The sequence below is a fragment of the Citrus clementina genome, unplaced genomic scaffold, assembly GCF_000493195.1.
Source record: "Citrus clementina cultivar Clemenules unplaced genomic scaffold, Citrus_clementina_v1.0 scaffold_9, whole genome shotgun sequence".
Classification (NCBI taxonomy): domain Eukaryota; kingdom Viridiplantae; phylum Streptophyta; class Magnoliopsida; order Sapindales; family Rutaceae; genus Citrus; species Citrus x clementina.
In genome coordinates, this window is record NW_006261964.1 from 11982854 (window position 1) to 11999356 (window position 16503).

General features: G+C 32.0%; 1 protein-coding gene across 1 annotated transcript; it reads left to right on the plus strand.

The window, feature by feature from the left end:
* The first annotated feature begins 10449 nt into the window (after positions 1 to 10449).
* On the plus strand, positions 10450 to 16207 carry LOC18033032 (protein indeterminate-domain 5, chloroplastic). The gene is made up of 4 exons (XM_006420640.2): positions 10450 to 11134; positions 11324 to 11720; positions 13091 to 14482; positions 15842 to 16207. Exons 1-3 carry the CDS (start codon positions 10978 to 10980, stop codon positions 14460 to 14462), a joined length of 1926 nt encoding a protein of 641 aa, XP_006420703.1. The 5' UTR covers positions 10450 to 10977; the 3' UTR covers positions 14463 to 14482; positions 15842 to 16207.
* The last annotated feature ends 296 nt before the right edge of the window (positions 16208 to 16503 follow it).

Below are 16503 nucleotides of genomic sequence, written 5' to 3' on the forward strand. Positions count from 1 at the left end.
CTTTGTTGAAATTCTAACCCTTGGTATATGGCAAGGCTTAGCCATTCATCTTCATGAACTATTGAGATTATTTAAGGCAAAAAACCTATATTACAATATGCTTTATGTTTCAAGACCTAAGCTTCCTATTTTGATTCTCTAAAATATACAAGACATTAAAAGGAGCTTCACATGCTACATAATTCATCGCTCTGGATATTTGATTCTTTACATAAATGGTAAGTTTTCATTTGTCCAACTAACCTTTTTCTGTAATTTTCAATTAAGTAGTTAAGTTACAATTGTCAAAAGAGTAAGGTTAGAATTACAAATTATCCTGTACGAAATTACATCTCATTAAAATATTGGTTATACAAAAATACAGAATTTAATATACGTAATTAAAAATTAGCGTTGGTTAGGTAAATAGTGCTAAATTTCTATATCATTAAGATGTAACTATATAAGGAAGAAGGGCTAACAATCCTTATATGAGATGCCAACTGGAATATGTCAAAGAGGAGTTGTCTACTCCAAAATTTTACTCAACCACAATTAATATATAGTTGTTAATAAGAAAGGTTCTAAGTCGCTATCGAGGCCAACTCAGGTTCTGTTAAAAGATAATGCACATATAGTAGAGCAGTTATGCTAAACTAATCTCAATAGTTTGCAAGTTAATTATTAGTAAATAGTCTCAGATTTTTAAATTCTTAGGAACAATAAATTCAATGCTGCTTTTAAAGTTTCGACAGCTAGTTTTATAGTACGTTTACTAATTGCTAATCAAAATGAACTAAAATTGGAATGATCAGGAATCAGAATAAATTGGAATGAGAATGTGGGATGAGAATAAGAATGCAGTTGTTGCTTGAACTACAGAAATCAAAATCGAAATAAGATGTATTTCTATTGATGTGTTTACTTTGTCTAAGAATTGGAATTAATTGTTTGAAATTATTAAAATTCCCTTAGTTAATTATTGTCATTTTTATTATTATTTACTATAATAATTGTTATGAATAATAATAATAATGATTTATCATCATCATCATCATCATCATCATTACTACTACTACTACTACTAACAACAAATAATGAAAGACCTATTTGAAAACATTACAAAAGTTCTAGGTATTTTTATAAATTTTGTAAGTACCAAAATGCAAAAGTGATAGGACATAATTGAGAGTAATTTGGGGATTGTGAAAATTCAATGGGGGCAAAATGAGTTAGTTCTGGGAATGGAAAATTCATTCCCACCCTTCTTAGGAAATAGACTCGCATTCCTTAATCCCATTTTACTATGGATCCCACTCAAATGATTATCATTCCCACCCTTATTTTGTGAAGTGAACACTATTAATGATCCCAATTTTGAATTTTGGTTCTTCAATCCGAAAAGTAAACACACCATTAGTTCTTTTTAAATAGAATTAATTAAAAAATAATAATAGTTCCAAAAATATCATAGGAAATAAACTACAATGAATGTGAGTAATTCTTGAGTTGCACTTAAGCTTGGGCATTCTTGAACGATCGTAAGATTCAAAACTGGTGTAGTAAGGTGCTTGTTACTTTACCATTATTATTATTGAATGAAAATGAGAGTAAATTGATCTATTCACATTTTCAATGGGTAATTTAAAATTTGTTATTCTAGTAGGAGGTTAAAAGAAATTTTACCCCTATTATTATTATTATTATTACTACTACTACTACTACCACCACCTCTACTACCACCTATGACTTGAATCATTGTGCTTAAGATCCAAGACATTAGACCTTAGAGGACTGATATTGAAGTGCGTGATATTAGAACATGAGACCCAGCATTAGAACACTTGGAGTCTATTCTTACGATGGAGGAGAGATTGTTAATTTTTAACTATTATTTTCATAATATCCAATAACTCCCCTAACACCATATAGTTCAACTGATCCATATTTTGTTGAATTAAAGCAAATTTTGTGAAAAAAATCTTATCAAACTAATTAAATAAAAAATCAATCCAAACCTAGTCAGTTTAATTTGGTTATGTTCGATTTGATTCAAGCCATATTGTAACAATCCAAGACCAACAACCAAGTAGATAATGTCACTTTGGGCACATAGTTCATTACTAGTTCGTTATTAAGCTTTGCAATCTAAAACATGTCTACTTAGTTAGGAGAGCACAAGACTTATGAACTAGTCCAAACTCTCTCACTAGTGATGTGGGATGTTACATACTTCTCCCCTTGAGGACCGCATGTCCTTGTGAGGGTCACTGGAAATAAGACGGAACGAAATCATATCATTAACATATCCATCCACACATAGGGTCATAGCATATCTTTGATACCCATTGTAATAGCCCAAGCCTAACAACCAACTCTCCCCTTGAGGACCACGCAACCTCGTGAGGATCATTAGAGACAAGACAGAACGAATATCATATCATCAACATATCCATCCACACATTAGGTCACGACCTATCTCTGATACCAATTGTGATAGCCTAAACCTAATAACCAAGTAGATATTGTCAATTTTGGGCACACAACGACTCATGGTTTTATTATTGGGCTTTGTAACCTTTAGTTAGGAGAGCACAAGGCTTACAAACTAGTTAAGGTATTGTCTCGCTAGCAATGTGGGATGTTACAGATATCATCACATTTTTTTCTTTATCAAAATATCTAAGGTCCACCACTTCTACATTTTCTAAAATTTTAGGATAATAATTCATTCTTGGTTCAATTTGGTTTGACCGATCCAAACAAAAATTAAAACTTATTGAATGTCATAAGAATCAAGCTAAAATAAATTCGATTCAATTTTTTAGTTTCCTACTCACTCTTAGTTTTGTGACTCGATTTAAAGGTCTTGCAAGTAGAGTTGACAAAATAGGTCACCAAGTCATATTTATGTCATGTCAATTTTGTGTTGGGTCAAATTTAAGATGACCCAAACACGAACCATTTAATGATCGTGTTAAAATATTGAAACCTGAACATGACACAAAAAATAAACGAGTTGCTGCTTTATAAAATGGAATACCATATAAATGGTCATCCTACAAAAAACAAGAAGAGAGCGAGAGAGAAAAACTTGTCGAATATTTAAGTTTTTATGACAAGAACCTGCAAATTAAGTTATAATAGAAAAGATAAGTATATTTTAATGCAAATGTGAATTAGTGTTGGTTAACCATTTAACAATCATGTCACTAACCGGATAAATGAGTCAAGATATTAAACTCTAACCTAACATGAAGAAACCATATTGACCGTGACACGACCCATTTAATAATTGTATCAATTTTCATGACCCAAACCTATTTATTTATGTTGTGTAAGTCTTGGGTAAACATGTCATGTCAAATCTAGCCCGCTCTATCCGCAAAATGCAAAACCTAATATTAGAAACTAAATTTTTAATTCACTATAAAGAAGGAAATGATACTTTAGTTCCTTTCAAAAATTGTTTTTACACTTGAGACCTGATAAATTTTTAGTGTCCTATTTCATCTATGATATTAAAACAATGTCAAAATTTACCAGTGTAAAATATGATATTTTCACTAAGAAATTAATTATTTTTAATTTTAAAAGGTTTTAGATAATCAATCTCTTTTATAGTGTATTTTTTTGTTACTGTTTTAATACTGAGAATAAAATGAACAAAACTAAAATGGATATAATTTTTCAAACAAAAATAAGGTTTTGATTAAGGTGTCAATTCATGTTAAAGTGTCATGCCAAATTTAAGCAACATGGATACGATTCTTTAATAATCATATCAAAATCTTTGAATATGAATACGCCATCTAATAAATAGGTTAATATGACATGATAAATTAATATGTTAATTTTGGGTTTGACATGATTACATTACGATTACCCGATTGACATGGAAATATGAGTAACAAAATGGCAGGATAAATTGATAAATAGTCATGAACATGTAAACACATTGATATGACATGATTACACGAATATATATACGTAATTTATGTGAACTCAAACACAAAAAATCCGTCTCATATCCATGTTTTATAATCATGTTGTGATTCATATTTATAGAAGCTTATTGTTCTAACTTATTTCATGCAGTCATATTGTGACTTATATTTACAAAAACTAGTGGGTCTAACTCAGTACTCAAAAATTGAGGAATGCCTTAAAATTATATTTTTAGTATACTAAATATTCTTAGTAGATGTGATATAATATCTCAAACACTCTTATCATGTGCAACTCAATCTTTTTGCCTGATTTTTGTCATGTGGTAAGGTAATGTGTGTCTATTTATTGGTAAGTTTGGTTTTTGATAGCATATAAAAGTCCGCAAGCCTAACTCATACTCAAAAACTAGTTTAAGAGTTAAGAATTACCTTAAACTTATATTGCTAGCCTAATATCTATTCTCAGCCGTAATGTCCTAAATAATATTGCCACCTCTAGTTTTGATCATTTTTTCAATTAATTGACAACAACTATTTTGCTCAAAACTTTTATCAAGAAACATGCGATTGACCAGGGTGCTATCGAATCAGAGGGCTTTGCTAAAACACTCTCAAACTAATGCTATGTCATCAAAAGTGGAACCAATTAAAAAATTAAAAAATTAAAAAATTAAAAAAGAAAAAAAAGAAATCAACTCTACATCTTATTGTAGCGTTTAATTAAAGTGTGGTGTAATTGAAAGTTTGTAACCAAATTTAGTCAAGTTTTTAAGCAGTATAACCTGACTGTTCAAATATGGAACAATGGTTAATAAAGTTCTAAATTTTAACATGCAAAGTCGTGGTATATATAAATAATAGAGTTCATTTGTCCCAATAGAAATAATATAAGACTATTGATTAACCCTAGCAATTTTTTCATATAAAATCACAAACTCTTGTGAACTCAAAGCAGCAAAGAAATTTGATATTGGCTTTCTAGTCACTACTTTCATCATTACGCTGGATGATATTGGTTTTGATAATTTTGACGGTACAACAAGCTCGAATCCGCTATTTTGAGAGATAAATAAGCTCCTAAAGGTACGAATAATTTTTATTTGTGTTTTTCATTATCAATTTTCTTGATCTCTCTATGGTCTAGGTTATCCTTACATTGAATTTTGAATCTTATACGTTGAACTAGGTTTGATATTAGTAGTGTAAATCAGGTCTGTATATGGATTTGTTTCTCATAGATATTGGGGATATTTTATATATTTTATAAGAATCTAGACATATCATTCTTAGGCTTTTGTTTGAAAAAAAAAATTTATATTGACCTAAATAATTTATTTAATTATCATTATTTATTCATTTCTATAATTATTATTTTTGTTCACCCTTATAATTATTTTTATTTTTTAGAAGCGTTTTTTATTTAAATTATTGAAAAATAAAAAACCGACCGTCAGCCGCCACGATTTGTAACCGACCACCAGGATCTGTCAATCAACTATCATCGATAAGTCTCTATTGAGTTCACAAAAGGTAAACTTGACCTAGTTTATGTAATTATTACTATTGTCTCCTCTATCTGATATTGCGTTCACAAGAAAATGACGGCTAAAATTTCAGATGAAAGATAGCATCACCATCAAACAGCGGCGTTGAGTGGTGCACCAAAACCACCACTAAGTTGAGCTACCATCGATTACAAAATTATGGTGATGATACAAAATTATTAGACATGTGTTAATAGTATTTTAGAAACTCTTTCGTATTATAAAACACAATGTTTGCTCATCACCATTAAGTTTAGGAATTTATCAAATTCTTAATATTTAAGTGTATCGAGAAAATACACCTAATTAAGTTTAGCAAGTAACAAACGTCTAGTTGTTTGGACAACCTAATTTTTGTTTTAATAGAGTTTGGACAACCTAATTAGTTTATCATCTTATAGTGAAAATAAGAGATTAAGTGTCCAAGTTTTCCTTACCCTAGTATCTCACAAGTACTTATTTAAGTGTTTTGGAGAAAAATGAAAAGCATTCAAGGAATTTAATAGCACTAGCAGTGTTTATAAGGGTTGCATGAAGCATATATACTTAACCTAAGATTTATTTCTATATCGATCTAGGGATATTCTTAGCCACATGCTCTTTGTTTTAGGCTAGTCTAAGACACGAAAATTGCCTAGATTTCATAGTCTTCATGCTTTAGACTACTCCTAGGTCATCTTTTACATGAATAAATACTCTGTGTGTGTGTGTGTGTGTGTAAACACAAATCAAAGTATACAGTTCAATTCATTTCCTTATCTAATTCTCCAATCCAACATATAATGTTGTGATCAATAGGAGATAATGAATTTAAAGAGACAATGACTTTCTTATGACTATATCGTTGCCATTTTTCCATAATGAACACGGAAATCTAGACATTTATGACCATGAAAACACCAAAATTTATTGAATTTGAATTTGTGTAGTCATATAGTCGCCAATATTTTGCTTATGTTTTATCCGTTTATTAAATTATGTTTCCTTATATTCTAAGCTAGTACATACAATATATGTCATGATGACGACAATATTATATATATTGTCGCTTTCGAGCTTTAAATTGGCAGTGTTGTTTCCTCCTAGCTCTTTTGGTGAGCTTACAGAACTTTAAGGAAATAGCCCTTTTTAATCTTGTCGTTTATATTCCAAAGGCTTTTTCCCCAGTTGATTTTATGAACCGTATGGTACTAGATTTTGGAATAACATGAGCCTTCCAAGAAGTTTCCATTGCTTGGGCAATAACTTGACTCAATATTACCAGTATTTTATACATATATATACACCCGCACACATATGTATAGTCATTCTGTAGTGGGAACATCCTTACTTTGTCAGTAAAAAAAAAAACCATAAATTTTAATACATTAGAGACAACATTTTCTTGTCTGTTACTATATGTCTATATATAAAATAAAAGGGTGATGGGTTAAATCTGAATTAATCTACTTAAAAATCAATCGACCAGACTCGTTGGGATAATGTAATTAGTAAAAGTTCTGAAAACAGAGAATACCAAAAAAAAATAAAAAAATTGGAGGGGTGTTAGGTTTCTGAAAGAAAGATGGCCGTTGTTGAAATCTAACGTGTCGTCTTGTAGCTGAGCCATTCACCTTATTTTGCAAACAAATTGTTGTGTTGTCACTTAGTTGTTCGTTGTTTTGAATATGAGTTTTGACATTTAATTCTTTGTAACTGAAAGTTTTACTTTCTTCTTAATATTTAATGGCTATTTATTGTTATCATCATCATCATCATCATCAGTATATATAGTTTTCGGTTGACATTAGAAAATATGTAATGCTCATGTATTCAAGTATCCACATATATTATGCATATATAAGATGCCTTCATCAACTGCAGTTTTTAGTAGTTCTTTTTTTTCCCAGCAAATTGTTTCTCTATATTTGTTGTTTTCCAGAAAGGGTTGGATAAGATGTTGTGGATTTTAGTTTTAATTTCATCTTACTTAAGAAGTGTGATTTACTATTTCTTTTTCCTTCTTGGAAATTTTGTTTATAAAGCTTTACAAGTAATGGAGGAGGCCAATGAGGACAGGATTTTAGTATGACAGTCACAATTTTTTTTTTAATCCAAATGATACAATATACATTCTCAATATCGTTGTCTAGCAATTGTAGCTTAAAAAAAGAAGGTTATCAAGTATTTTTTGAACAATACTTGGAACTATAGGTTTGGTGACTTTACAGCCTAGGTTAGAGGTATTGTTTAACAATTTTATTCTTAGGATAAAGAATCCTAAATTAAGAGAAATTCTACTCTCATAATTATATAAAGAAACTTGAACTTTTCACCTTAAGGATATGATAAATAAGTATCAACCAGTCAAACACTGTGTGAAAAGGTAATTTATCAATTGATATTAAAATTAGTTGTGGTTTAACGTTAAAATTGTTACGAATATTGCATAGCTGTTAGTTTTATTGTTATGACCATAGCACTTCAAGAAAGTCATATCTCATAGTCTGAACGGATAACGATTCAATATTGAGTTGAGTTTTTACTGAATATTAAATTAAAGGTTGTTAGATAAGATAAATAAAAAATAAAATAATTAAAATAATTATAACAATTGATTAAGTGCTCAAGAAAAATTTAACTCAATAGTGAATTCTAATACAATATGAACAACATCAAATAATTAGATTATATAAATTTTATTAATTTTCTGATAATCTAACGGTACCTAAACTATAAGGTGTAATAACTTTTAAGAAACCATTGTTGTACCCAAAGTTTAGGGTTGAAGCATGAAATTTAGGAAAAGGGTTTAGTACAAAAAGTCAAAAAGATGTCAAAAACAATTCAACCTAGACATTGAAATCTAAACAATGCTTATCCAATATTCCAAATAGGAACTCCCAAAACTAAAAATCAAAATTTTTGACCCGTTCGAGGCCTTATGGTTTTGGTCTTTTAGATAATCGAGGAAGTCAGTTCAGCTGATCAGCTTCTAATATCATTCAAATGTCATCCACTCAAAATAATTACAGCATCATCAAAACTGTATAATTATAAAAATTTTACATGACAGTGAGATGCACGGTAACTGTTGAGCTGTCATTGTTTTGAGGAATGACAACTATGCATAGATGCTAGCAACCTTCTCCTTTCAGCAAATTTTAAAGTGTAGGCAAGGAATAAAAACTGTCAAATTAATCAAAATATATTAAATTTCTTTTTAGAAAAATTAAAAAATTGTCCCTATCAGAACATTTGAAATTTCACAAGCAAAATACATAAGATTTAACTTTATTGATATAATCTCCTTGACTACGTTCATACTCTATTAATTTATTATATCAACTTACTTTTATAACAATTTCTCATAGACTATATAGGATAAAAGATATTTGTATGTGTAATTAGTTTTATAAATACAATCAAGGGTCAAAATTAGGCAGTCGTGTAGTGATTTAGACAGGCCGGGGATGATAACAATTACACAAATTAGTGGACTCAAAAATTCAGTATGATATAATTTAATTATACCCAGTTGTTGGATTAGGTCTAGATTGTGATTTAATCGATAAAAACTTTTGGGCGAAATGACAAAAGAAGCCTTGATGCTGTGATGCCTTGATGCCTTGATGTGACTGCCATAGCCAAATTAGCCATTAGCCAGCATCCTTAATCTTCCCCTCCACTCAAACACAACCCCATGTAATAAACTAAATCCAATCTGATAGGTACAAAAAAACAAGTAGACTTGAACCTTTTTTTGCCCTTTGCATGTCAGTCCCCAAATGGCCTCTCTCTCAGACAACAGCAACAGTACTCTTATCTTTTAAGCAGAATTTTAGCCAACAGCTTCAACAAAGGCCATAGCCAATCAACTGTCAGGTGTTTGCCTTTTTCGACCGTATATATTTATACATAAACATGCATAACCAAATTTCACCGTAATTTCATTTCTTTTTAAATTTAATTATGTAATCATCTAAATTTTAATCTAATAAAAAATTTGACACTGTCACATAATACTATACTATTAATTTTGAAAATTTGATCCGCTAAAATATACGTATATATTTATTTAATTAATTGAGGTGTTTTCAGGGATAGATCTATGTTATGGCTTGGGGTCTTTAAGATTGTTATATATTTTTAGAAAAAAAATGGCTTTAATTAAAATTTGATTAATTTCTCTCCTTTAGCTTATATTTTTTTCTTGTTCTCATCTTCTTACGTAAATTTGTAGTTTCTTCATTCTAGCTGTAATTTAACTAACAATTCTATGTTCTGACATTGTGATATATATATATATAGATTTTGGTGTGACGTCTTCATGATTTTAATTAAAATATGCTCACCTATGATTGTTATATATTTTCAGGAAAAATAATGGTCTTATTAAAAAAATTTCCATTTCTCTCTTCAACTTATAGATTTTTCGTTCTAGTCTTCTTAAGTAAATTTATAGTTTATCCATTCTAGTTTCGATTGAACTAAAAATGTTATGTTATGATATTGAGTGTAAATGTCTACACTTTATAAAGTACAGATTCACCACCATTTACAGTGCTATAAAAATACTTCACACAATTTTAGAGTTTTTTACAATACTATATATATAGAAGCGAAATTACATTTTATAAAATGCAGACATCGGCACCTATTATTTTTATTTTATTTTTGAGAATCACATTCGCACCTTTGTTTGATTGTGAAAGAAAGTAGTCGTAGTAAAAATGATGGTTTAAAAAATAGTGAAGGGTTAGTTTGTTTACCGAGTGGCCCAGTGAGAGGGAGAGGGTGATGAAGGTGAGTTTGTCTGCAAGTGAGAAAGAAGATACGAAAACGAGAGAGAGAGAGAGAAAAGAGTGTATGTGTGTATATGTGTAGCTGTTCTGTTCATGCTGCCCTCACGCACCATCCTATGTCGTTATGTGGCTGCGGATTGGGTCCACCGACCTGTATCCCCCCTTACCTTCTCTCTCTCTCTCTCTCTCTCTCCCCTTTCATTTAATTTATTTTTTGCAATTTGTAGCTGAAATAATTGAGCAAAATCGGGGGAAAAAAAGGAATAATAATTCAATTTGTAAATCGAATAAATAAGAAGATAAGAAGAGTTTTTATTTTTATTTTTTGTATATGTATATGTGTTAGTGTATCTGCATGACACCAAATCAGTACAGCATCAGTTATTACAAAATCCTGGCATTCAAAAGAAGAGAAAATAATGGGTTAATAAGTTGATTGATTCCCTTTTCCTTTTCTCTCTACATCTGCTACTACTCTAAATTTTTTATTTTTTTTCTAATTTTATTTTTCCTCCCTTCTCATTATTCAATACTCATCATCAAAAGCCTCATCATCATCATCAGAAGCTTCAGATAAGATTTTCAAATAAACTCTGTTCTTTAATTTTAATGTGGGCTTGCTGGGTTTCAGTTTCAGATATTGGTTTGTAAAGAACTTAACACAAACTGACGAGCAGGGACTCCTGAAAGCAGCAGCAAAAGCTAGAGTTCTCATTTCATATGAATATGTCAGCTTCTTCATCAGCTCCTTTCTTTGAAATTAGAGAAGATCAGAATCAGATGAAGCAACAACATTCTTCAACACCAACTTCATCTTCAGCTCCACCTCCAGTTCCACCACCTCAGAAGAAAAAAAGAAACCAGCCCGGAACTCCAAGCAAGTATCATTCAATTTTGTTTCAGTTATTAATTTATTCATTATTAAGATCTACAACAGCTAATTAATTGATCAATTAATTCTCTCTTCATAATTTTCTTTCCTTCAATTTTTTTTCTCTCCGGCTGCTAGTAGCCAGCCAGCTAGCTAACCCTAATTTTTGAATTTAAAAAAAAAAAAAAAAAACAGATCCGGATGCGGAGGTGATAGCACTATCACCAAAGACTCTAATGGCAACAAACAGGTTCATATGTGAAGTATGTAATAAAGGGTTCCAAAGAGAGCAAAACCTACAGCTACACAGAAGAGGACACAATTTGCCTTGGAAGCTTAAGCAGAAGACTACAAAAGAAGTGAAGAGGAAGGTCTATCTTTGCCCTGAGCCCACATGCGTCCACCATGACCCTTCTAGAGCTCTTGGTGACCTTACTGGCATCAAAAAACACTACTCAAGAAAACATGGTGAGAAAAAATGGAAGTGTGAGAAGTGCTCCAAACGTTATGCTGTTCAATCTGATTGGAAAGCTCATTCTAAAACTTGTGGCACTAGAGAATATCGATGTGATTGTGGCACCCTTTTCTCCAGGTAATTTATTTGTTTTTTCATTCACTCCATACAAATTCTTCTTCCACTCTCTTTATCATCAATCAATCTTCCTTAATCGGCTGCTTTGGTATAGGGCTTATAGTAATTTTCAAATGACGAAGATAAAGTTTGATACCTTTTCCTCTTCTTCTCCTCCTCAATTCATAACTCTGCCCACGTGAATAACCTGTGAAAAACTGCCATACTCGTAGAAGGATTTTTTTTTTAATTTTAAATAAAAAAATAAAATTTTAAGGAAGGAAAAAAATACTATCTTTCTTTTCTTTTTCATTTTCTTGGGTCCTTGGAAACACCGCCCTTTTTTAGCGTTTGTTTACTTTTTCTTATTCACATTTTGTGAGATGAGAGAGTTGTTGTTGCTGCTGCTGCTGCTGCTGCTGTGTTGTTACCTTGTTTGTTCTCTTATGAGTTGGCTAGATGTGATCAGTTCTGTGCTCTCTCTGAAGCCCTTTTCATGATAACGTTAGCCCTCAGCCTTCTCTTCTCTCTCTCTTTCTTGGTTTCTTGTTTTGACGTTGCAAATTTTACAGTCTACAATTTTGCAGATTTATCCTTCAGTCTGTTATAGGCAGATTTTCCCTTTTTACTTTCATTTTTTTGGGTTTCTTTTTTAATTATTATCCTTTGCTCAGGCAAACACAATTCTCTCTACATCATCACATGAGTTTTGATCATACATATTAATTAAAACAAGTCCTGAAATGGGTTCTTGATACATTCTCTTATTGCATTTATTGAACACCCGCAGTTCTTGAAATGGGTATTTCACGTTCTATTGCTTAATCATTTCTAAGTTTTAGTGAATTCCTTTCACCTACCTTAATTAATAATTTTTTTTTCTTGTGGAATTTCAGTTACTTTACTTAATCATATACTAAGAAAATTAATAATTATAATAATAATAATAATCTTTAATTTGAGTACAATTTTAGGGTTTCAGAAGACTTAGGGCAACAATGGAGGTATTATTGAAGGTCATGTACGATGAGTCACATGGGTTTTAACATTCTGTCATCATCATGATTTCATTTGGACTTTCATTTCTATTTTGTTTTTCAAATTCTTTGCAGTGGGCCTTATTTAGTTACTATTTTTATGATACCTGGAAATGTGCCATTGTTTTTTATGTCATATGCATTTTCACAGTGATTCAGTTTTTCTATCCACATGTAATCATCAAAAAAATCTATAATTTGATGTGGTAGCAGTATAGCCAAAGGACATTTTGTATACAGCTAGCTTGTGGTTCAAATTTGTTTTCACTTCTCTTTTTTTATGTATTGTGTCCTTTTTATTATATCTATCAGAGGAGATCTAATGGTTTCTTCTTTTGCTAATAATTGCTGCAGGCGCGACAGTTTTATCACTCACAGGGCTTTCTGTGATGCACTCGCTCAAGAAAGTGCAAGACACCAACCAAGTTTGAGTGCCATTGGCAGCCATTTATATGCAAGTACCAACAACATGGCCTTAGGCTTATCTCAAGTGGGTCCCCAACTTTCCTCAATCAAAGACCACCACCAACCCAATCAATCCGGTGACATTTTATGCCTCGGCGGCAGTGGTTCCCGGTCGACGCCATTTGATCATCTGCTTTCACCTTCAATGGGGTCTTCATCGTCGTCGTTCCGACCACCGCAGAGTTTGGCGTCAACCCCATTTTTCATGCAAGAATCAAACCAGAACTACCATGAAGAGCAACAACAGCATCAACAAGGGTTGTTGCCAAATAAGCCGCCGCCGTTCCATGGACTAATGCAATTTGCTGATCTTCAAAACAACCCAAACAACAGTAACCCAGTTACAAACTCAGCAGCAGCAGCTAATAATCTCTTCAACCTTAGCTTCCTTTCAAATAGTAGCTCAACCAACAGCTTAAGTAACAGCAACAGCAACAACAACAATAACAATGCCAGCAACTTAATGTTATCTGCAGCAGGTGGTCATCATCATCACTTCAACAACAATGAACAAAATGGGACTGCTAGTACTGGCACCGGTGGAGTTGATCATCATCAAGGAACGAACAATAATCTCTTCACGAACAACTTAATCAGCGATCATCAAATCAGCTCCGGCGCTGTCCCCTCACTCTTCAGTACCTCATCAGTGCATCAAAATGAGACCATGGTCCCCCACATGTCAGCCACAGCACTTCTTCAAAAGGCTGCTCAAATGGGCTCAACTTCAAGCAACAACAACACTGCTTCGTTGCTAAGGAGTTTCGGCGGAAGCTCGTCCTCAAGTGGCTCAAAACCTAATAACAACAACAACAACTTTGGTGGTGTTGGTAACGTATTTGGTGGGCCCGGATCATCAGAAAATGATAACAGCAGCAGCATCCATGACCTAATGAACCCATTTGCAGCCACCAATTCATCGATTTTCGGAACTGGGTCAAATGATCAAGTCAATGCATTTAGCGGGCAAGATCAAAACCACCACCGCCGCCACCACCATCATCACCCTAATTATGAAGCAAAGCTGCACCATAATATGAACGCAGGCATGGGTGGATCAGATAGAATGACCAGAGACTTTCTTGGCGTTGGACAAATTGTGAGAAGCGTAAGTGGTGGGTTTCAGCAAAGAGAAAAACAACAGCAGCAACATGGCGGCGTCATCGATGTAAGCTCATTGGATTCAGAGAGAAACATCACTGCACCAACAAGCCAATCATTTGGAGGAGGAGGAGGAGGAGGAGGAGGGAGCTTTCACTGAAGAACAATAAGCAAGTACAGGTACGTTGATTATTTTAGCGACGTTAGTTTCAATAGTTATCTATGATTTTGGATTTTGTTGGTAAATGTGTCCTAAAGACTAAGTTTTTTTTTTTTTAAAAAAAAAATTACCGTTCTTTTTTTTTTTTTAAAAAAAAAAGGTTAAATTTCGCTGACACAATGTTTCGTTGCATGGGGCAGTCATGAGTTGGGAGTACATATGGGTTTTGTTTCTTTTCTTGTCCTTTTGTTTTTATTTTCTTTTTTCTTGTATTTTTCTTTCTTAATTTCTTTTTATTTCACATTGTGTGCTGGCAGAGAGTCACGAGTATGATGTACAGGATATGCTCAAACAAATGTCTTCTCTATTTATATAATTCATTTGCTAAATCATAATTATATTCCAATTCATGATTTATATTAGAATTTATAGTAGTATATTGTTAAGATTCGATTATTTATTATTTATTATTTATTTGATAACTACTAATTATAATATTATAAAAAGTGTAATTTAACACTGAATCTAAGTGCTTATATTGCTATATATATATATATATTATTACTTTTTTATCCGTGCAAATCAAAATTTCCCTCTTGCCTCTCTTATTTTCCACCTGTTTTTCTTTTGGTTTTTGACAAAAGAAAATTAGAAATCAAACTGATCAATAGAAGCTTTTTTTGTGCTTGATTTGACTGCTGTATTTACCATTCATGCAAGATTCGAAAGGTCATGTGCTTTCCCTACACACCACACAAATTAAATTGGGAAAAATGATGATATTATTATTTTTATTAATTTATCTGTTTATCATTTTTCTTCAAATAGTAGAACATGATGCTATCAATTTGAAAAGGCAGAGGCAATACTAAAAAACGACACTTTTTACTGCATTCATGTTGCATCTTTCGGCAAAAATGTTTACACATAAAATGACGTCCCAATATATTCTTCACTTCATGGATCTAGTCGTGGCTGCTTTGATAATATAACATCTATATTTCAAATGTGTTACAAAAGAAGCATATGCATTATAGTATGTACCAACTCTCTCTCTTCTCTCTCCCTCCCCCCCCCCCCCCTCTTTTCCACTCTTAAATTTCTTTTTTGCATTAGAGAGGTGACACAACGCTGACAGAAACACAGACAAACGATATCGTTTTGCAACTAAAAGGAAGAAAAAAGTCAGAAATTGCATCATTTTTTCTTTGTTTCTTCAGCACTCTGTCAACCCTATTTAGCATTATATATATATCAATTACTTCAATGGCGGTTTCTCTTTTGTTTGTGCTGCAACAAATAAATGTATTTGAATTTGAGGAAACTTGAATTTTTCTTTTCAAACAGAATCTCTCTCAATAATTAACTTTATTGTGTAGTTTGAAGGTGCATGCAACTTGCTTCATCAAAGGCTTTCTCCTCTTTCAGCTGGAGTCTGTGGGCATTCTCAGCATGCAGCATAAGTTTCCTCAAGTGTAACCAGGAGTTTGAAGAACCACTTCTCGTATTTTGGAGGGTGGCTGTGAGAGATATAGTAGAAATTAAGTTCATTCTGTTTGCTTCTTGTTAGTGTTATTTCATGCACTAAATAGGTACTAGTTTTCTAGACCATAAGGTGGGAGAGCTTTAAGCCTTTAACCTTACTCTTAAATCCATACAATGTGTCACATAATATGTTTAGAATTATTTATTATGGTATTTTGATGGGAAAAAAAATTAACATGCAAAACCACCTTGGAAAACAAGTCTCTTTGCTACCATATATATTTATTGGAAACAAAAGAAAGTCTTTAGTACTCCGAGTGTAACGACCATTTCTAATAAATTGCTGTCATGTGTGAATAGAGATATTCAAAATAATCTATCAAGACAAAGTAGATACACATGGTAACAATTTATCAAAAGAGTGCATTATACGCGAAATACTCAGGACTTTCTCTATCTTTTTTTTCTCTCTTTTTTTTTTAAATGAAGATCTCTTTTAATTTAAGAGCATTTTGAAATATTATGTCTATTTTTTTCCTTAATTTACTTTTTAAAA